Below are 22,599 nucleotides of genomic sequence, written 5' to 3' on the forward strand. Positions count from 1 at the left end.
AACATGTAACGTCTTTAACTGTAAAATAAAATATTCCTGTTAACTGCCCAACAATAGGCCATAAAGGCTCTATGGAGGTTCTCCCTCCACACAAATCAAATGGAACAAGTCATTGAAAGCAGGTTTCACAATCTCCTCACTCCCTCCTTCCTTATCTTGGGAAAGGAGATGATGGGAATACGAAAATAATATAAGGCAAGATACACAACAGGTTGTTGGAAATTTATGTGACATTAGAAAATGAGTATCAGTATCCAAAAAATAAATACAAGGAAAAAAATTTTTTTTGCTCTCTTCTTTTCCTTCTTTCCTTACCATCTCTCTCTACCCCCATGCTCCCTCTGCCCCCACTACCCCGGCCCCGTTTGCAGGCAGGATTGCACAGCAGTTCAGACTACAGCGTGGACTGGAGCAGACTACCCAAGTTCAAATCTAATTAGCTGCCCTATCTGTCAATAGGGTAACACTGAAGGTTCCTTCTTATTGGGCCACTGTGAGGATTAAATGAGCTAATGTAGGGAAAGCACTTAAAAAGGTAGAACCACGGGTTAACACCATGCAAGCGTTACCATTCTCAGAGCCCCTAATCTACAACAGACACGTTGGGCTCCAATCAGTTAAATATAAAAAACCCTGGGCTCAGAGAAGACGGAGGAGGGCACAAGGTCCCTGACCCCTTCCCTGTTAATTTTGCATCAGAGCTTAGACTTATTTATAAGGGAAGTGAGAAGGCTGGTCTAGAAGACTGTCTCTGTGGTTCCATCCAGCTGTTAACACTGCTCCTTAGAATTCAAAATTACACAAATATCAAACGAAAAGCCTTTTGACTTTTGCACTGTAAGGCACAATGAGGTCTTTTTCATGTTCCAGTGAAGGTCATTCATTATTTAGTAAGAAAGACAACTAACCTTGCAAATTAAACGGACAGGACAGTTGCTAAAGTTTTTAGCAGAACACTGACTTCTTTAATGTGTTATGAGAAATTTTAACACACAGTTTATTATCTTCCAAAATCAAATATATTCGAAATTCTGGATCAGATCTTCTCCTTTTCAAAGCTGAGCATGAAGTCTCTTGAAAGTTTAGGAGTTTATGTACTTTGCAGTAGACGGCACACCACTAGGTTGGCTTCAGTGACCTCTCCCACCCCCCAAATCATTTCAGAAGTGCTCCCACCCCCCAAATCATTTCAGAAGTGCTCTGTAACCATTGGCTTCTCCCAGGTCAGCAGCGGGAGTGGGGAGTGGAGTAACCATAGAAAGAAAGCTACAGTCAGTTCACAGGACTCACTTCATGAGAAATTCACTGGAGTAAGTGTAACAATCCACATATAGTGTTGCCATCTGAAAAAAACACTCTGCTTTTAGAAGGGGGCAGATTTAATGTGGAGGCTGTCTTCAGTTGTGACCTCGCCAGCAGGGCTTTAATGTTAATTTGAAGGGGGATCCAGTATAACTATGAGGAGGAGGGAGATTTCCTCTGCTAACATCCTACTGAAGAAATTGTCAAGTGTGTCAGGAATTCCTAATGCTTTAAAGAGTCAAGTAACTTTCAGGAATGTTACACTCCCAATGGGGCATGTCCTTATCCAGAAACTGAATCACTCAACCCAGGGACATCAGTCTGTCTGCTGAAGACATATTGACTACAGGGACCAAACAGGAATTTTGTTTAAATAGAGATGGATTAGATGGTCCTCATAATTCCTGGCAGAAGTCTTTGCATTGCTCTTGGCTGGGATGAGCTGCTCCCACAACATGGCTGATTTTGTCTTTTGCTGATAGTGACAATCACCTGCCTCAACTGGCCCATTCTTTTAGCTGTTTAGAGAAAACCAGAGGCATCCATAGCCTTGTGTACACTACGTATCTGTGCAAAGACCCGCCAGACTCCTGTCCTTCTAGCCAGTAGGGTCAACATTAGACCTGTTGTCAAGAGTTTGGGTCAGAAGCAGTTAAACTGATTCGGGTACCTTGATGGGTCACTGTAAACGACCAGAGGGAGGAATTAGCTTAGTTTGATTAAATGCCATCTCTAGGTCAGGGCTTGAAATTTTGAGTGTATCAATGTATGTGTGTGCCCCTGTATTTGGGATAGAAAACAGGAAATTCAAGTTTTGATCTGATTTCCAGGATGAGGTTGGTTAAAGTGTAGTGAGGAATCTTTATAGATCATTGCTAGTTAAGTTCGATGAAAAAATCCTTTTAGTTTATTAATCAGAGAGTGAGAGAAACCATAAGAGACTCTTAATCATAGGAAACAAACTGAGGGTTGCTGGGGAGAGAGAGGTGGGGGGATGGGATAACTGGGTGATAGCTGTTAAGGAGGGCACGTGATGTAATGAGCATTGGGTATTATAAAAGACTGATGAGTCACTGATCTCTACCATTGAAACCAATAATACATTATATGTTCATTAATTGAATTCAAATAAAATTTAAAAAAGTTTAATTATCCATTACAATGGATAATTAAAGTGTTATTTTGGTAGGGAAAAAATGGGAAATATAAGAAATAAAACCTAACTCCAAAGAAATATGAACTGCTACCAGATTAGTATCTTTCCAATAGACGTTTTTCTGCAAATATTTTCATATAGTTGAGATGCTTTGTATACACTATTTTGCCTTGTACTTGCACTTAACATGCTTTGTGCATTTCACAATTTTTGGAATTTTTTCAATGTCAAAATAATACCCTGTTGTAATTATTTATATTTTAATATGGTAAAATGCTTTTCTATTGTTGCACATAGTGTTTTGCCATAATAAATAATGCTGTTATAAACATTTGTGCATAAATAATTATACGCTTTCTCTTTAGAGCTATTTCACTGAAATCACCTCATAAGATTAAAGAGTTAATACATTTTTAAGGCTCAGGATACATTTTACCAAATATTTGTGTCAAAATACCCTTCTGCCAGCTGTGGTGGAGAATGTTTCAAGTCATGGCATCATTATTAGCACTGAACATTTCTTGAAAGAAAAAAAAAATTCTTGCTAATTTGATGACAAATCAGTATCCTACTGTAATTTTATTCTCATTTCTGAGTACTAGTTACAATATATTTACTCTTTTGTTTTTCCTCTTCTATCAATGACTTGTTCATGACCTTTGCCTATTTTTCCCATTTTTCATACATAGTAATGAAATTTTGTTTTAAAAAGTCTCCACTGAAGCAGAAATAAAAGAATCACTAGGGGTCATTTTATTGAATTGATTTAAATATTTTATTTAAAGAAATATTCTGAAGACTATAGTTAATTGATAGGAAAAATATAATCATACATGTTTAAAGATCATTTTGTACTGACATTATGGGAAGTTGATTTCTTCAAATAACATGATTAGTTTTGTCTACTTGTGGAATGCATTCTGAAGAAATGTGATTTTACCTTCAAATCTGAGCACATCATCCTTACATCAAAAAAGAAAAAAGGATAATAAAAAACACAACTTGGATTAGTTTGAATTTTAGTAGACCACATCTGATTTGTTGAAGAGTAAGTTCTTTTATTTACCTCTTCAAGGAAGTGCTTATTTTTTTCACTTCTTTCTGTGCATCTTTATCCTATAAAAAAATACAAATACATAATGAAATTTCACACTTTGATCCTGCTACTCTGGGTACTTGGAAACAATTTCTGGAGGAGTGAGGTGATACATTCTAAAGGACCATTACAAAGAAATTACATATTTCTTAGAACCAGGCATGATTCAGATCTCTGAGAACACATATAATGTGGAGAGCTATTTCTAGGCTCTTCCTCTACCAGGTTTGGAGTGGTGGGACACAGGAAAAAGAGAGCCTTCCCTGTAAGCTGACATGCTGGATCTTACTAGTGTGTTAATGGTAACACTATTTTCTTCTTCAACTGTATCATGTGCAAGAAGTCCTAACCCTACTAGAAGAGTTTGAAGAAATGTGAGATTCCACTGCAAGATCCAGACTAGCAAATACACATTTCATTACTGACTTTATCAAGTAGTTTATATTTAAGATGAGAAACCAAGTATATTTTATAGTACTCCACATGTATTGTTATTTCTTTAAAACAAGAGTGGATGTTGGAAACAGTGGCGATAAATTCAGATGGCAGGGAACTCCTCTACACTTTTGTATTTGACATTAATTGAGAGGCGCCTGTGTCAGTAGATTAAGCATCTGCCTTGAGCTCAGGCCATGATCTTGGAGGCCTGGGATTGAGCCCCACATCAGGCTCCCTGCTCAGCGGGAGTCTGCTTCTCTCTCTCCCTCTGCTCCTCTCCCTTGATTGTGTGCTCTCCCTCTCTCTCTCGCTCCCTCCTCCCCCTCAAATAAATAATCTTTAGAATTTTTTTTCAAAAAAAAAAAACCCCTTGGTCTTTTCCCCTGCCTTTAGGAAAAAGGTACACAAGGCTCTCATCTCTTCTCTCCCTCTAGTACTCAACGTTTCAGCCATATTGTACATTTGGTTCAATGCTTTTAGGCATATTTCTCAATTCCAAGCCTTTGCTTTTAGTGTCTTATAAAGTAGGGCCTGTAAAAAAAAATTAAAAAAAAATAAGTAGGGCATGTACACCACCCACATCAGTATCCTGAAATGTCTGAATCACATAGCATGTGTTTATGTGTTCATGTTTCCATTCACCCTTGCCATGTGGATACATATTTCAACACTAATATAATCATTAGAACACATTATTTTGTATTCTACATTTTTCAATTACATTAAAAGTTGTTTTCTGTTTGAACAAAGTCTTTGTAAATTTGTTTAGCGCTGCATAAAAAATAGAAACTAATCAGCTTTCAATAGTGATGAAACAAAGAGAAAATGGCCCGATTACTCAGCATAACATTTCATGATTGAAGACAAATGCCAATGTATTAGATTTTCTATCAACAACTTTTATTAATCTACTGAGGAGGGACTATCTTACTGCCCATTACATTTTACCATATTCTGCATTCAACATTTCCAAGAATGCATTACAGTTCTACCTTTTTACATGACATGATCTTCAGTGCCACACCCTTTGCCAAAAGTCTAAATTATATGTTGAATTGTTAAATTGTGTTCTAAAGGGTTCTTGATTGTTTTGTTCTCCAGTAGGAGTTTTCTTACATAAATGGCAGATAAAGGCATTCCTACTTTGACTAGAAGCCTGAGGGACTCCCCAGTGTGAGAACTTGAAGGTATGTGTGATCATTGAAGACTTTCCTTCATTTGTGATACCAAGAGTGTTTTATTCAGTAAGAATCCTTACATGTCCTGGAATGTTGCTCTATGAGGAAACAGTTTCTCATGTTTATTTCATTGAATTGCTGCTCTAACATAAATTATCTATTATTTCTCAAATGGCTTCCTCCTCCTCGTAAAGACTTGCTGTTCCCATCTTGTTTTGCTTCCAAAGCTTGAGGTTTGGCTAAAGGCTGTAGGGTGTCTCCCCTGTGGAAACTCTTGTGTCTATAAAGGTTAAAGCTGAGGCTGAAGGCTCTTCTACACTCATTACATTTATAGGGTTTTTCATGATGGCTAAGGTTAGAGCATCAGCTAAGGGCTTCACCACATAGATGACATTAGGATAGTTTTTCTGCAGTGTGAATTCACTCATGCTGTTTAACAGATGAGTTGTTCCTGGAGGCATTTCCACACTGATGACAGGCCAAGGGTTCTTCTCCTGTGTGAGTTCTCTCATGTAAACAAAAGTTAGTTCTTCAGCTGAAGGGTTTGCCACATTCATTACATTTGTAGGGCTTCTCTCCAGTAACACAGGCTAAGTCAGTGGAGCTATGGCTCTTTCCCCAACCTCATTATATTAAAAGACCCCCTCTCCAGTGTGAAATCTGAGGGAAAGTAGGGCCTGCTAGAGAACTGCCTATATCCATTCATCTATTCATTTTTCTGCATATGAATTCTATGCTGATCCTTGAGTGATAATCTCCAGTTAAAGTTTTTGCCACATTGGTTACACCCATATGGTGCGATACTCTCCTGCATGTAACTTTTTTTCCTTCGTAACATGTCAACTGCACAGCTATGTGATTAATTCTGAGGTCTTCATTATGTTTCAAGCACTCAGTATATTGGCCATTTTTGTGCAAATGTCATCTTCTAAGGATTTGGGTTATGGTTTTGAGTTCAGGTTATCTTTTCTTCCCCAGATTCAAACTACCCAAACCATTCTGTTGAGACAGCACACGTTCTCTCCATAAAACACTGCAGTTTCAGATTCTGGGAATACAAAGTTGTTCACATGCATGAATCTAGGCCCTAGAGCCCACGGGCTGACATTTTCAATATCAAGTGCAGTGTGATGAGCTTAGAGCTCCCTGAAAGGGACAGAAGACATGTCACAAATAACTATCGTGCCAGAAAGAGATTTATAAACACCACAGGAAAGCAGCACATATGGGAAAATATGTCAATGCTCTCTGCCAAAAACTTCAGATAAGTAGGAGAGAGAAAGACTTATATTACGTTGTTATACTCCTGGCATTTGGAGAATGATTATCAAACATCAATTTGATTAGACAGGGTACATGTTAAGAATGGCTGATTCCAAACCGATGCTGTGTCATCAGTTATTTTAAGAAAATTATTAAAAGGAGGTCTAAGAAACTTCATTCAGGTGTTTTTAAGATCAACTTAAAATATACAACCAAGGCCATTAAATATGGAGAAAGCTCAATGACTATTTCAGAATGTCAATCAGTAAAAGATAAGAGCCCAAAGAGTAGAAATAGAGGAGTATAGACACAGTAGCACTCTCCGCCTGCAACTCATGAAAATGTCTGTTCAGAGAGTGGGAAAACTCTGTCCATCCTCTAGTGGCCTTATTAATTTCTTTTAAAATGTACCAGGAAGAATGAATTCTCAAGGCATGGATAGCACAGATGAGTTAATCTATAAGAAATAAGTTCAAACCAGAAATAAATAGGCAAATCAGAATTTCTAACAAATGGGAAACCTTGGACAACACTGCTGGATTTCAGTAAGTGACCTGCTCATCACACTAAGCTGTGGTATTCCCTTAACAGGAAGGCAGGATGAACATCTGTGGATGAATTATATTTTATAAACTTAACTGAAAAACCAGTCTCTTAATTTAAAAATCAAATATGAGGTCTTAATTAAGACAGAAAATTAAAAGCAGGATTAGGAATTGTATTACTAAGAGTGGTTACTACTCAGAGGGATGATTCTTAATCTATGTAACAGCATGGAGATACAGCCCAGGATTTTTTTTTTAAATTTATTTATGATAGTCACAGAGAGAGAGAGAGAGAGAGAGAGAGGCAGAGACACAGGCAGAGGGAGAAGCAGGCTCCATGCACCGGGAGCCCGACGTGGGATTCGATCCCGGGTCTCGAGGATCACGCCCTGGGCCAAAGGCAGGCGCCAAACCGCTGCGCCACCCAGGGATCCCCAGTCCAGGATTTTAAACAACACATTAACTTCCAAGAACTTGCTAGGCAGGATGAAGTATTCCTTACTGTGAGCACTCTCAGAGTCCTCTTCTTCTTGGACTTGTTTCTCACATATTTTATTTACTGCCCTATAAGAGTTTGCCTTAAAAGAGCAATTAATGTCACTTTCAAATATTACAGAAATTTAAGAACAGTTTGTTTCTTTACCAGATTAGCACCTCCCTTGTCATAAAACATGATATGACATAGTACTTTTTGAGCGGAGCTTTTGCAGCATACTCCAGGTCAGTATGACTTGGACCATTCCTCTAGGCAAAACAACTCCCAGGCTGCTGGTGTGGTCATGACTTCACTCATCAAGCATTCTTACACTGCCTTAGACACAGGATCCCTTTTATTTTAAAAACGGGATGTTTCTCAGGACCTGAGATTACCTTCCTAGGGTCAAGAAAAGTCCACGTGAATAATAAAATACCGCAATTTCAAGTTCTGGGAATCTAGAGCGGCTCACATGCATGAGTCTGGGCCCTAGAGCCCAAGGGCTGATGTTCCCAGTATCAAGGGCAGTGTGATGAGAGTTCCCTGGAAGGGACGGAGGACATGTTACCAGTGACTCCAATGCCAGGAAGAGGTTACAAGTGCCATGAGAAAGCAGCCTATAGGTCCTGCGAGGTCACCTGAGGGAGAGAGCACTGATGGCCGGGGCAAGAAGGGGTGTTCAACCGTAATTTGTGGCTCTGCTAGACATTTTGGGTATGAATAGACTGGTCAGCAGAATCACTAGAGGGATATATTTCAGTCAGGAAAAGCTTACAGAGAGAAGGGGTACTACAGATAACTCTCCTCAGCCTAGTTTCTAATTGAAAAAGAAATTGAGATATTCCTGATAGGACATTTACTACTTAAAACAAAACAAAACAAAACAAAACAAAACAAAATCTCCTAGAATATACAAACGGAAACATCACTGGAAAAAAAAAGTAACATGGAAAATATTCACTACTGCTGTTTTATTACATAAATATTTCCACAGTGCCCAGCTCTCTTAGCTACATTTATAATCAGTCTTATTTATTAGCACTACTGGCACTATTATTTTTATTTGCAGGGTATTAGTCTTCTGATTCTTCCTACCATGAATGAATGCTTATGATCTGCCAGGCATGGCACCTGGTGCTGGGAACAGAGGAGTGAATGAAATACATCTAGCTGTGACTCTCATGGAACAATCAGACAAATAACTATGCAACCACAACCCTGCTAAAAGATATGAAAGAAAAGTACGAGGTACTTTCTTGCCTGGGTGTGTCAAGGAAGTCTTTCCTAAAGAAATGACATTTGTGGTGAGACTTGAAGGGTGAGTAGCAATAAAGGTAGTAAAGGGAGTGGAGGGCTCAGGGCGGGGGCAGAGGGTATTACAGGAGGAGGCAACAACAGGTGTAAGGCAGGGAAGAGCAGGGTGCAGAGATGGGGAGAGCGGGGAACATACATCAGAGCCATGATGGACATGCTAAACGTTTCAAACTCTGAAGCAGCAAAGCGACACACTGAGGTTTGTTTCATCTGCTGCTTTGGCTGCTATTGAGAGCCAAGAATGACCAGGAGGGAGGAAGAAAGCTGTGAGACCAGTGGGAGGCAACGTAGTTTGGGTGAACTTGGGTGTATCCTGCTTGGAGTGGTGGAGTAGAGCAAGAGGGCAGTTGGATGACTCATGGCATGTTTTAGAAGAGGAATTCTGAGAACCTGGGGACTGGGTGGATGTCTGGGTTGAGGGCTGAGGGAAAAGGAAGTATCTAGGATGATTCCCAGCATTCCCAACTGATGAATGAGTGTGCCAATTAGTAGATGGGAAGATGGAGAAAAGCAGATCTAAAGGCCTGATGATGAGTTAAGTTTGAGATGTCTGCAAAACCTCCAAGTAGAGATGTTACATAGGAAGTCGGATAAATAGGTCCAGAGCTCAGAAGAGAGGTCTAGAGATACAAATCTGAAGACTCCTGGCAGGTAGATAGCATTTGAAGTCATAGAAAACAGGCTTGTGAGGTAGGGAGGAGGAAGAGTGAGAGGAGAGAAGAGACTTAGGGACCAAGGACCAAACCTTGGGGGTCATTGATATTTAGCCCTTGTGCGAGCACTCTAAATTTCATGCACAAATATTTGCATGTCAAACCAGGTATTATGCCTCATTATCATACTGTGTTCTAATCTCAAATTCTTTTTTTTACATTTTTAAAATTTAAATTCAATTTTCCAACATATAGTATAACACCCACTGCTCATCCCCTAATCTCAAATTCTAATAAGCATAGGCACTCAGTTTAAAATGACTTTATGCAACCTAAACTGACATAATCCAGGAGAGGTGGAAAGGATGGTAGGGTCCCCATCACTCATATGGAGCAAGCAACCAGAGGAACAAAATCTATTTTCTGCCCCCCAAATCTATAAAGCGTCTTCTGGAGAAGTGCAGCTACTGATCCTGCGCTGTTGTGCTCAGTACTGACCAACAAAACCAACTCAGGGATCTGAGTTGGAAGGATGATCGACCTTGTAGGAAATCCCAAACATAGAAGTCATCTAAGACATTGTGCAGGTGGTTGCTGGAAAGGTCCATGGACGCCTAATAAGTCCTGTGTACAGACGTGGGCACTCCTGAACCCTCAGGCTCCCGGCAGGTCTTGTTCCACTCCCACACCACCACCGTCATCCTTATTTCCCATGACCATCCTGAAAACCCCCTCCCCTCCAGGCGAACAAATCTTTGCTTTTCCACCTCTATGCCTTTGTTCATGACCTGAGATGTGCTTCACACACAGCTCCACATATATCTTCAAAGCCCACCTCTGATGCTACTTGATCTTTTCTAGGTGAAAATAATTTCCATATTCACTATTTACATAACCAATTACTTGTACCTCTCTTAGCACTTTAGGCTTTCCACCCTGAGCTATAGTTATTTGGATATATAATTTATATTCTAGGCTATAAGTTCCTAGAGGGCTGTGGGTATGTCTTATATGTTTATATTCAAGATCACAACAAATAATGGAGCCACTGTTGCTCCAACAGAGAAGAAGAAGGATGCTTATTTCTGAGGCATTTTTTCCTTTTTTTTTTTTTTAAAAAAAAAACATAGGCTCCACACCCAGTGCAGACCCCAACATGGGGCTTGAACTCATAACCCTGAGATCAAGACATACTTTTGAAATTAAGAGTCAGACGCTTAACCAACTGAGCCACCCAGGTGCCCCTTGAGGCATTTCTTTTAGATGTGATTCAGAGGATGATAACGTTTGGTGGTATGAGAAGGAAGCAGGAAAACATTCATCTATTTTTCTTTTGTTCCCACACCACCAATATATGGCTCATAGGAACACTGAGTGGGGTGTTTACTCTGAAATTCCTAAAACAGAGCACATCCAGAATCCTGAATTAGTGAACAAAAGGACAAGAAGCAATATGATAGTTTCTTCTTCATTAGTGGTAGGTTTTCAAAGACCAACACAATGTTAATATATTATTTTAAATCTTCTTCATGGTAGAAGATAGCCACACTCTGCTGTGGGGTTGAAGTTGGGGATTGAAGATGGCAGCCATGTGGACAGTCCTCTTGCTCCAAGGTAGGCAGCCTACTTGTCCGTTGCCTATCACAGTTTAATCATCAGCTTCCCAGAATTAGGCTTTCCTCCTTCGTTCTCAGTGGGGCTTGGCCTATTCCCTGCTGGCTAACATTAAACAGACATCAGGATGTTTCAACTGCTAGCACATGATGTGAGTGTCCCTTAAAGATACAGGGAGTCTTCTGGTAAAGGGTTACCTACAGCAACTTTAAGAACCTCATAGGATGTGTTAAATACAAAACGTTTTAGTGTGGAAGAAAAATCCAGATTTATCTAAGCCAGTTGTTCATGTTTGAAGCCAGAAAAGTACTAATAATATAACAGCCCTCATTGTCACTGTTGGGACTTACCTCTTTGGTAACACAAGGAAGCAACACTGCCAAATTACAAAACTTCACAGCGTTATCTGCTTGTTCAAGATCAATGTAACACTAGAAATGAAAAATAGTCAATATGAAACACAATCACATCTTTATGTAATGGACTCAAAGTGATCTCAAAATAGCAGGCTTCCTGGGGCACCTGGGTGGCTCAGTAGGTAAGCCCTCGGACTCTTGATTTTGGCTTGGGTCATGATCTTGGCGTTGTGGGATTGAGCCCCATATAGGGCTTCTTTCTTAGTACAGGGTCTGCTTGAAATTCACTCTCTCCCTCTCCCTGTGCCCTACATCCTACTCATACTCTCTAAATAAATAAAATCTTTAAAAAAAAACAAAAAACAAAAAACCCAAGCACCCAAAACAGTAGTCTTTCTTACCTTGGCCAAGTACAAGTAATTGGACTTAGAAAAACCAGGGTGTAGTTCTTCAACCTGATTTTAAGAGAAAACAGAAAAGAGAATAACAAGCCAATATTGAAACAACCAGCAAAGATGATATATCTTAATAAATCAAATATTAACCAAATTGTCCTAAAAATTTAGGTTGATTATGTTACATTAGCATCATTTTATCCGTTCAGTATCTTTTAGATAGAAATACAGCTTTTGAGGTTATACAGCTCATAGGGCTCATGAAACAATGAGACACAATACATTAAGATTTTGAGATTCCTTTGTATAACCTATCCTTTCTCTTGATTCCTCTCAAAAACAAAAACAATTGGTGATACACTCTCCCAGGACAAGTCCTATACAATTCAAATCTATTTAGGAAATGAGTAGAGGATAACTGGTATCCCATGGCTAGCATCCTCCACTCCACTGCATTAGTACTTGATTTCTTAGGATTTCGACACATCTCATGAGTTGAATCATATCTGAAGTCCATCACATCAAGTATTTTGAAAGAAGAGACAGACTTGTGAAACAACCAAAGTAGCAGACCTACTTGCAGATTTTAATAAGTGGGTATTATGTAGGCACTTTACTCCTCATCTACTAAACTCTTATGCACCAGTTCCCTTTCTATATCTCTGGTGAATAAGAACTTTTTTTTCAGGCATCTGGCACTGCTACTAGAAAGCACTTTTAACCCAAGTCAATCTTCGGTCAGAGTCAGCTTCTGCTGTTGTAAGGGCCTATGCAAATAAGCTCCCAATCTGACCCTGGAACTCAATCCAGAGAGATGCAGAACCCAAGAGAAGAAGGTTTCTTTAAAAAACTTACAAAGATGGGGTTGTTTTACAAGATACAAATAATATGGACATTTTTAAAATTGAAAAGTGGAAGTTTCTTTGTACTAATTTCATCTTCAATTTCAATCTCATTCCCCAGGGGTAACCAGTATCAACAGTTTGACATGCATCCTACCAGACCTTTTATCAAGTAAACACAAATTTTTAAAAAATTCACTTTTGAAAAAAATTAATAAGGGAACATTTCTACATATTGGTCCAAAACTTTTTTCCCACAACATATCACAGACACATTTTTTTGTTAGCATACACAAATCTACCTCATTGTTCCTAAGAGCTGCATTTCATACTACACATATGCCATAATTAAATTGAGCATTCTCTATTAGAATTTTTTTTACTGTTACTAATAAGGATCAATGAACATACTTGTTCCTATATGCTTGTGCACATGTGTGATCATGTCTGTAGGACAGATTTCTGGAAGTTGATCACTGAATCAAAGGATACATACATCTTAAAGATGGAGGGGAAGCTAAGACCTAAGCATTCCTGTGCTAAGGAATGCACATCTTTAGTAAAGAACATTTACTGTCTATAAAATTCAAAAGGCAAGGATTCTAGAGGAGGTGGAGGACAAAGTCTCTTGGACTAGGGAACCACCTTGGGTATAACTTTTTAGGATCAAGTAGATGAACAGTGTATGGATCTGGCCAAGAACTTGCTAGTGAGATCATAAGGCTGCCAACAGATGAAAGACATTGTCAAGTCCAGTCCTAGCCAGAGCTTTGAAAAGCCTGGAGAATCATCCATGGTGCTGATGGATTCTGGTTATGCTGCTCCACTCCTGTCCCATTACTTTCATCTCAACTCTTTGAGTCTAATAAGTGCATTTCTTGAGTCACTCTAATAAGAAATACCTCAATTAAACTTTGTTCAGTTTTACCTTCTATGTCTAATAGTTGCCCAGCTCTGTCCAAATCCTGTCTGGAAAATGTGCTCCAACATATGAGCATAAGCAGCTTATTTTTTTAATGTTGGCATTTTAATTCTGCATACATACCTTAGCACTTATGTTTAATTATCTGTAAGGACTATAAATTAGAACATCTCTTTATGTGCTCATGATTTTTTTTAAAAAGTCAAAGGAATATATACAAGCTACTAACAATACCAACTTCCTAAAATGGAGCAGAGTCTGAGTTTTTACCAAATGGCTTACCCGAATAACAAGGAAGGTAGTGTTGCTCAGTAGAATGTTCTAGTTAAGGAGCAGTTTCTAGCTAGGCTCTTAGAACACTCTATAATAACACTAGGCAGAGAATATTGTGGTTGTTTACTTGGTCTTGGCTGTACAAGTTCCTGGAGGGAGGAGCTGTGTTGATCATTTCTGTATCCCCTACATTTGACACGCTGGTACTAAGTATGTGCTTAAAAAGATTACTGAATAAACTAGCATTATTTTAAGAAATCTCATAACCTCAAGCAGCAGCCCTCCATTGTATCAGGACACAGATGAAGGTTCTGCAGGTGGTAAAACCACTAAGGGAGATCCAGGGATCATATGTTGCAAAGAGTGGGGGAGACCAGGGCCACCAATCCTCCAACATTGCCACACCTGTTACCTACTACACACACTCAGGTACTGGTCCTGGGCTGTCAATCATGCCATAGACTGTACAAGAAGAGCTTTAAAAACACAGATCAAGTTTTAAAAATACTTCCCTTATGACCCAACAAGTCCATTCCCAGGTACTTACCAAAGAAAATTCAAAACATATCTACATAAAAGCTTGTATATGAATGTTCATAGGAGCTATATTCATGGTAGCCCCAAACTGGACACAACTGACATGTTTACCCTAACTACCAATACATAAATGCATAAGCAGACCATGGTATGTACACAAAATGCAGTATTACTAGGCAGTAAAAAGGAACTACTGATACATTGATAAAATGAATGAATCTCAAAATATGTTGAACAAAGGAAGCTGATATACACAAAGTACAAGCTCTATGATTCCATTTATATAAAATTTCAGAATCGGCTAAACTAATCTATAGTGACAGAAAGCAAATCAGTGGTTGCCTGGGGCGGGGAGTGAGGGAAATTGACAGTAAAGGGGCAAAGATAACGCTTAAGGGTGATGGAAATGTTCTATATCTTAAAATGGTGGTGGTTACACAAGTATATAAATTTGTCAAACTACAATGATCTGTAGACTTCAAATGGGTGCATTTTATTGTATATAAACTATACCTTAATATATTCAAAGATTCTGAAATTATTAGTCTGGGTTGTGGCCTGGACTGGCCTTTTTTAAAGCTCTCCAGATGATTCTTGTGTATAGCCAAATTTGAGAACCACTGCCTGAGGGAATCATGCCAGAATTTTGGATGAGGTGGAAAGCATGCTATAGTTTGAGAAAATTCCCACAGAGGATTCATAGATGACTCCTGGCCAAAAACTACCTCCCTAGTGGCTGTGATGCTGTGGAGGATCAGATTTCATCAGTTGGAGGAGCTATATAATAATAGCAGCTAACATTTATTTTTAGTTAGAGTACTTAATGTGCTAGACCCTGAGCTAAGAAAATTTTATGTATTAATTTATTTATCTTCACAAAAACCATATAAAGTAGGTATTATTATGTCTGCTTTATCGATGAAGAATTTAAGACTAGGAGAAATAAAGAAACATGGCCAGGTCATACAGATAGGAAAAGGTTCAGGTCTCAGACTGTCTGATTCTAAAGCCAGTGCTCCAGATCTCTACAAAACGGAGCTGGATGGTCTGGGGACACATTCCTGGCCCCTGTGAACCCTCTTTGGAAGGACAGAGTTGGGGACAGGAGTCCTACAGTCTGGGTTCCAAAAACATGACCTCCTGCTGGGACCACAGGTTGCAGACTCCCCTTGGGTGTGGGATCCAAGTTTCTTTCTCACCTTCCACCTCCCAGTTTTCTTACATCCTTTCAGCCTTTACCCTTAGCACTCTGGACTCCTCAGCACCCTCAGCTGTGGCAGCTGATGCAGGAAGAAGCTTTCCTGATGCCTTCTCGCTCCTTAGCAAACACCATGAAGCACATTTTCAGATGGAATCTAAGTCATGACTGAATTGTCAGGTCCCCAAGATGGTTTGCCACGATGTTGACAATTTCATGGAGTTAAAATTCTTACTAGGTGTGGAGTACTCTCTAAGCAATTTCCTTGTCGTTTACTTATTTAATCTTCACAACACACTATATGACTCAGGTACTGTTATCTCCATATTATTGATTAAATTGAGAGAGGGGGTAAGAAACTTGTCCAATGAACTGGAAAGGGGCAGAACTGAGATTTAACCAGGTGGTCTGGTTCTAGAGGTTGTAATCCTTACCTCTACATTATTGGGCCTCTGATCATTTTTTATTTATCTGGGTAGTATTTCAGGTACACTAGCAACTTAAGAATTTCTGCGCAATGTCCTAAAAACCTGAGCCCCTGCTTATAACTTTATAATATGAATAAATGAGTTTCAAGTCCAAATGATATTTTTCCTAATTAGCTTAGTGTCTTCTATTGAACTATTTATCTTAAATATACCATGATCTTAAATTCTTACAAAATGTAAAATAAAAGAACAAATTCTCAGGGGTAGGAAAAAAGGTGAAGAAATTGGAATGATATAATCTTAGACTACATTCATATCTTTGGTCTGCCACTGTGTAACACTAAAAAAATTAAGTTCCTGAGGTACTGATTTCCTTTTATAAAACAAAAAAGATCACGTTAAATAAAAACTAAGACATGTCTGCCCCTTGTGCTTTTATATCCTGCATTCTTTTCCATTGGGCTCGTACTTGATCTCAGAACACTTATTTTTTCCACAGAGCACTGGAGGTAGGCACGAACCATTCACTCAGTAATGGAAAGTATAAATGAAACCTATTTGCGATCTGAGAATACATATTCTCTAAATTCCCTTTCAGTTCTATAAGATCAATCCCTAACATACAACAGAAAAATATGAGCATGTACAGTATGTTGGATAACACAGTCTAGAGCCTGATTTTGTCTGTCTGTTGTTACAAATCTGAAATAGGTAGATCAGGAAAGAAAAAAACATCTTAGGGTCTATAAGATTCTATAATTGCTTCCAGAGAAAGACACAGGGATTAGCCCATGAGGAAGCTGATTATGTGCACACACACATATTACTCTTCAGAGTTTTATTAGCATAGCAATTATACATTTTAAGATAGGAATGAAAATACTGGTTTGGTCTGATTCTCCAAGAATATTCCATAAGACTATCTGCAACTTATGGGATGGCTTTTAAAATAATAACTCTTCCTTCTGGCACCTTTTAGTTCTTCAAGATTTTTTTTAAAAGATTTTACTTATTTATTCATGAGAAGGCAGAGACATAGGCAGAGGGAGAGCAGGCTCCCTGCAGGGAGCCCAATGTGGGACTGGATCCCGGAACTCTAGGATCACACCGTGGTGAGCGGAAGGCAGACGCTCAACTGCTGAGCTACCCAGGTGTCCCTAGTTCTTCAAGATTAAACTGGCTCTCTAGTAGGCTAATTAGGAGTATTTGGGAACAAGTCTAATAATCACAAATGCTTTTGCGTATACTCACATGACCTGGAGAGCTGCTCTTGGATTTGGTAGTAAGGGCCATGCGGCTAGGACCCAGGGCATAGCTAGCTGCTCTGGGAAGCAGTTTGGATATGCTAAGACTAGGGTTCAACCACAGCTCCCATTAGAGAGCTATTCACGGAGAGGGGTAGGAGGGACTGGTACAGGCAGCAGCCTGTTTGATACTGAAATAATGGATAGACAAAGTATACCTTAAGGAAATTTTGCAAAGCTTCTTCCACTGTTGAGGATGGTATTTTTCCAAACAGAGTAGCAGCCATTTTTTTCTCAATCCAGCTCAGTTTGGAGACCTGTAAACACAGAGACAACATCATTCTTAGGAATTTGTGCACATTTTGAATAAATAATCTCTCCTCAGTTAGATGTTTGGTGTATGTACGTATATGTATATATATATAAATATCTTTAAATAACATATATGATAGAGATCACCTTTATGGCATTAATATTCTACCTTTTTTTTTTTTTTATAGTTCTAACAAAATATGAGCTCTAAAAGCACTGGTTACCAAACCAATTTGAAACATCCATGATAAGATTTGTGTTCAATCAGAGAAAGGGATGGGGAATAAGGCTGATCCTGTTTATTCAAGTGATTCAAGATTCTGGGATAACCACCCAGTATTTCTTTGCACAAAATGTAGGAGCTACTAGACCCCATCTTTGTTCCTTCCTGATTACTCTGTGCTATCAACCTGACACAGAACACAGCATCTCAGAAATGTACATAGAACAAGGATCCTCAACCCAGAAGGAGTATAGAGTGAGGGCCCAGTATACATATTTACAATCCAGAAGAAAATTTTTTTAACCAATAACCACCAAAATTAAATTTCATATTATCATTTATTTTTTGCTTCCTTCCCCTCCCCCATTTTAATTCCAGTATAATTAACATACAAAGTTATATTTGTTTCAGGGATACAGTATAGTGCTTCAACAATTCCATATGTTACTCAGTGCTCTACAAGATAAGTGGACTCATAATCTCCTTCATCTATCCCCTTAATCCCCTACCCACCTCACCTCTGATAACCATCTGTTTGTTCTCTATAGATAAGATTCTGTTTTTTGGGTTGTCTCTTTTTTAGTTCTCTTGTTCATTTATTTTGTTTTCTAAATTCCACATATGAGTGAAATCATATGGTATCTGCCTTTCTCTGACTGACTTATTTCACCTAGCACTATAGTCTAGATCCATCCATGTTGCTGCAAATGGCAAGATTTCATTTCTTATGGCTGAATAATATTCCATTGTATGGTATAATATACCACTTCTTCTTTATCTATTCATTTATTGATGGACACTTTGGTTGCTTTCATAATTTGGCTATTGAAAATAATGCTAAGATAAACAATGGGGCACATGTATCCCTTTGAATTAAAGTTTCTGTATTCCGTGGGTACTCAGCAGTGTGATTACTGGATCATAGGGTGATTCTATTTTTTAATTTTTTGAGGAACCTCCATATTATCTTCCACAGTGTCTGCACCAATTTGCATTCCAACCAATAGTGTATGAGGGTACCTATTTTTCTACATCCTCACCAACACTTGTTATTTTTTGTGTTTTTGATGTTAGCCATTCTGATAGAATATCAGAAGTGATATTTCAATGTGGTTTTGATTTGTGTTTCCCTGGTGATGCTGAGCATCTTTTCAAATGTATCTGTTGGTCCTGTGTACTTCTTCTTTGGAGACGTGTCTCTTTATGCATTCTGTCCATTTTAAACCTGGATTATTTGTTTTTGAGTGTTGAGTTGTATCAGTTCTTTATGTTTTTTGGACACTACTGATATGTCATTTGCAAATATCTTCCCCATTAAGGAGATTGTTTTTTAGTTTTGTTGGTTGTTTCTATTGCTGTGCACTTTTTATTTTAATGTATATCCAATAGTTTATTTTTGCTTCTGTTTCCCTTGCCTCAGGAGATATATCTAGAAAGATGTTGTTATGGCCAATGTCAGAGAAATTACTGTCTGTACTCCCTTCTGGAATTTTTATGGTTTCAGGCCTCACATTTAGGTCTTTAGTTCATTTTGAGGGTTTTGTTTTGTTTTTTTTTTTTTTTTGGTGTATGATGTAAGAATGTGGTCCAGTTTCATTCTTCTGCACGTAACTGTCCAGTTTTCCCAACACTGTTTGTTGAAGAGACTTTTTCCCATTGCAAATTCTTTTCTCCTTTGTCAAAGATTGACTATGCAATTGTGGGTTTACTTCTGGGATTTCTATTCTGTTCTATTGATCTGTGTCTATTTTTGTGCCAGTATCATACTGTTTTGATCACTACAGCTTTGTAATATAACTTGACACCTGGAATTGTGATACTGCCAGTTTGTTTTTATTTTTCAAGAATGCTTTGGCTCTATACAAATTCTATACAAATTTTACGATTGTTTATTCTAGTTCTGTGAAAAATGCTATTGGTATTTTGATAGAAATTGAATTAAGTCTATAGAATGCTTTAAGTAGTATAGACAGTTTGACAATATTTGTTCTTTCAATCCATAAGCATGGAATGTCTTCTCATTTCTTTGGGTCATCTTTAATTTCTTTCATCAACTTTTTATAGTTTTCAGAGTACAGGTCTTTTACCACTTTGGTTAAGTTTATTCCTAGATATTTTATTATTTTTGTAATTATAAATGGGATTGTTTTCTTACTTTCTCTCTCTTCTTTTTAGAGATACAATGGATTTTAGAAATGCAACAGGATTTTGTATCCTGTGACCTTACTGAATTCGTTCATCAGTTCTAGTAATTTTTTGGCAGAGTCCTTAGAGTTTTCTATATATAATATCATCTCATCTGTGAATAGTGAAAGTTTTGCTTCGTCCTTACCAATTTGGAAGCCTTTTATTTCCTTCTCTCGTCTGACTGCTGTGGCTAGGACTTCCAGTTGAATAAAAGTAATGACAGTGGACATCCTTGTCCTGTTCTTGATCTTAGGGGAAAAATCTCTCAGTTTTTCACCACTGAGTATAACATTAGCTGTGGATTTTTCATATAAGGCCTTTGTTATGTTGATGTATGTTCTCTAAACTAACTTTGTTGAGGGTTTTATCAAGAACGGATATGGTGCCTGCTTCGGCAGCACATATACTAAAACTGGAATGACACAGAGAAGGTAAGCAAGGCCCCTGCGCAAGGATGACATGCAAATTCGTGAAGTGTTCATACTTTTATATATAAAAAAAGAATGGATATGTACTCTGTCAAATGCTTTTACTGGATCTATTGAGTTGATCATGTGGTTTTTATCTTTTCTCTTAATAACAGGATGTACCACACTGATTGATCTGCAAATACTGAACCAACCTTGCATTCCAGGAATAAATCCCATTGATCATAGTCAAAGATTTTTTTAATGTATTGTTGGATTTGTTTTGCTAATATTTTGTCAAGGATTTTTGCATCTATGTTCATCAGAGATAGTAGTCTGTAGCTCTTTTTTATTGTCTATAACTGGTTTTGGAATCAGGATAATGCTGACCTATTAGAATGAATTTGGAAGTTTTCCTTCCTATTTTACTTTTTGGAAAAGTTTGAGAAGAATAGGTATTAACTCTTCTTTAAATACATGGTGGAGGGGATCCCTGGGTGGCTCAGCAGTTTGGCGCCTGCCTTCGGCCCAGGGCGTCCTGGAGTCCCCTGATCGAGTTCTGCATCGGGCTCCCTCCATGGAGCCTGCTTCTCCCTCTGCCTGTGTCTCTGCCTCTCTCTCCCTTTCTCTGTGTATTTCATGAATAAATAAATAAAATCTTTTAAAAAATATATGGTGGAATTCACCTGTGAATACATCTAAACTTTTTTTTTGTTAGAAGTTTCTGGATTACTGATTCAATTTCATTGCTAGTAATTGGTCTGTCCAAATTTTCTATTTTTTCTTGTTTCAGTTTGGGTAGTTTATATGTTTCTAGGCATTTATCCATCTCTTCTAAATTGTCCAGTTTGTTGGCATATACTTTTTCATAATATTCTCTTATAATCCTTTGTATTTCTGTGGTGTCAGTTGTTATTTCTCCTCTTTTGTTTCTGATTTTGTTTATTTGAGTCCTCTTTTTTTTTTTTTTTGATGAGTTTGAGGTTTATCAATTTTATTGATCTGTTCAAAGAACCATTTCTGGTTTCACTGAACTGTTCTATTTTTTTCTTTTTTTTAGTTTCTATATCATTTATTTCTGCTCTAATCTCTATTATTTCTTTCCTTCTCCTGGATGTGGGTTTTGTTTGTTCTTCTTTTTCTAGTTCTTTAGGTGTAATATTAAGTTGTTTGAGATTTTTTCTTGCTCCTTGAGGTAGGCCTCAGTTGCTATATACTTCCCTCTTAGAATCACTTTTGCTGCATCTCAAAGATTTTGGATCATTGTGTTTTCATTTTCACTTGTTTCTGTGTATTTTTTTTATTTCTTCTTTGATTTCTTGGTTGATCCATTCATTGTTTAGTAGCATGTTATTTAACCTCCATGTAGTTGTGGTCTTTCCAGATTTCTTTTTTTAAGAAAGAAATCTAAACAAATAATGTACATCCAAGCCCCAGACTCATGTGATGTTGGTCAATGGTTTTTAAGCCTGAGGGGTCTCCTACCTTAATGAAGATTCATATTCTAAATATTTAAAACTGGCATAATAAAAATTGCTTACAGAGCTGTTTCAATGGTTAAAGGACATAAGAAATAAAAAGTATAAACTGCACATTTGTTACATAGCAGGTGTTTAGTAAAAAAGCTTCCTTCTCCATTCCTAATCCTCAAACCTCAATTAAAAACTTCCTCTTTTGCTTATGCTAATTTTCGCATTCAGAAATAGCATTTCTCTTCAGCATAATTTTTTCATGCATCTCTTAAGATAGATTTTCACATTCTGTTAATTTTCTATAAACTAACATCATTTAAGACACCGGATTTTACACTCGCCAGCTGCCTTGATTTATTTCTATAGGTTTCATGTGCCTTTCTAAATTCAGTTCTTTGAAGACAAGAACAGTGGGCATGTAATTTATGCTCAGTATACTCTGATAAATGAAAAAGTCCTCTCACAAAACAAACAGTAATGTGCCAATATAGGACACATACATGTAGATGATTGGTCACCACCTGAGAGCACGAAGGAGACAAGTGATTGCTGCAAGGGGAAATAGAGAGATGGTAAAGGGCAAAAATTATATACTGTATGTAACACAGTACAGAAAACACAGTAACACAGTACAGAAAGAAATCAATCATAAACTCATAAAATATGTATGGATTTTACCATTTTCCTTATAGTAGGCACTAAGTAAAACACTTAAAGAATAAGGCACTGAAAATATATCATGTGATCATAGTGTATTTAAATAAGACTT

The 22,599-nt window shown here is 37.9% G+C and overlaps 1 protein-coding gene and 1 non-coding gene across 4 annotated transcripts in view; one reads left to right on the forward strand and one right to left on the reverse strand.

Annotated features, from left to right (window-relative positions):
* Positions 1-3,219: 3,219 nt before the first annotated feature.
* RMDN2 (regulator of microtubule dynamics 2) overlaps positions 3,220-22,599 on the reverse strand; it is a 67,151-nt gene continuing 47,771 nt past the window's right edge. For all 3 annotated transcript variants that reach the window (XM_041756662.1, XM_041756659.1, XM_041756660.1), the window contains exons 8-12: positions 17,448-17,546; positions 11,792-11,845; positions 11,385-11,465; positions 3,525-3,574; positions 3,220-3,420 (exon numbers count right to left, since the gene is read on the reverse strand). In XM_041756662.1, the coding sequence (XP_041612596.1) occupies positions 3,351-3,420; positions 3,525-3,574; positions 11,385-11,465; positions 11,792-11,845; positions 17,448-17,546 (354 nt within the window). In that variant the 3' untranslated portion in view covers positions 3,220-3,350. The remainder of the gene's footprint in view (positions 3,421-3,524; positions 3,575-11,384; positions 11,466-11,791; positions 11,846-17,447; positions 17,547-22,599) is intronic.
* Positions 20,334-20,440, forward strand: LOC121492231. Its single transcript, XR_005988142.1, has one exon. It is a non-coding gene; the product is annotated as a U6 spliceosomal RNA (small nuclear RNA).

The sequence above is a fragment of the Vulpes lagopus genome, chromosome 5 (genome assembly GCF_018345385.1).
Source record: "Vulpes lagopus strain Blue_001 chromosome 5, ASM1834538v1, whole genome shotgun sequence".
In the NCBI taxonomy this organism is placed as follows: Eukaryota; Metazoa; Chordata; class Mammalia; order Carnivora; family Canidae; genus Vulpes; species Vulpes lagopus.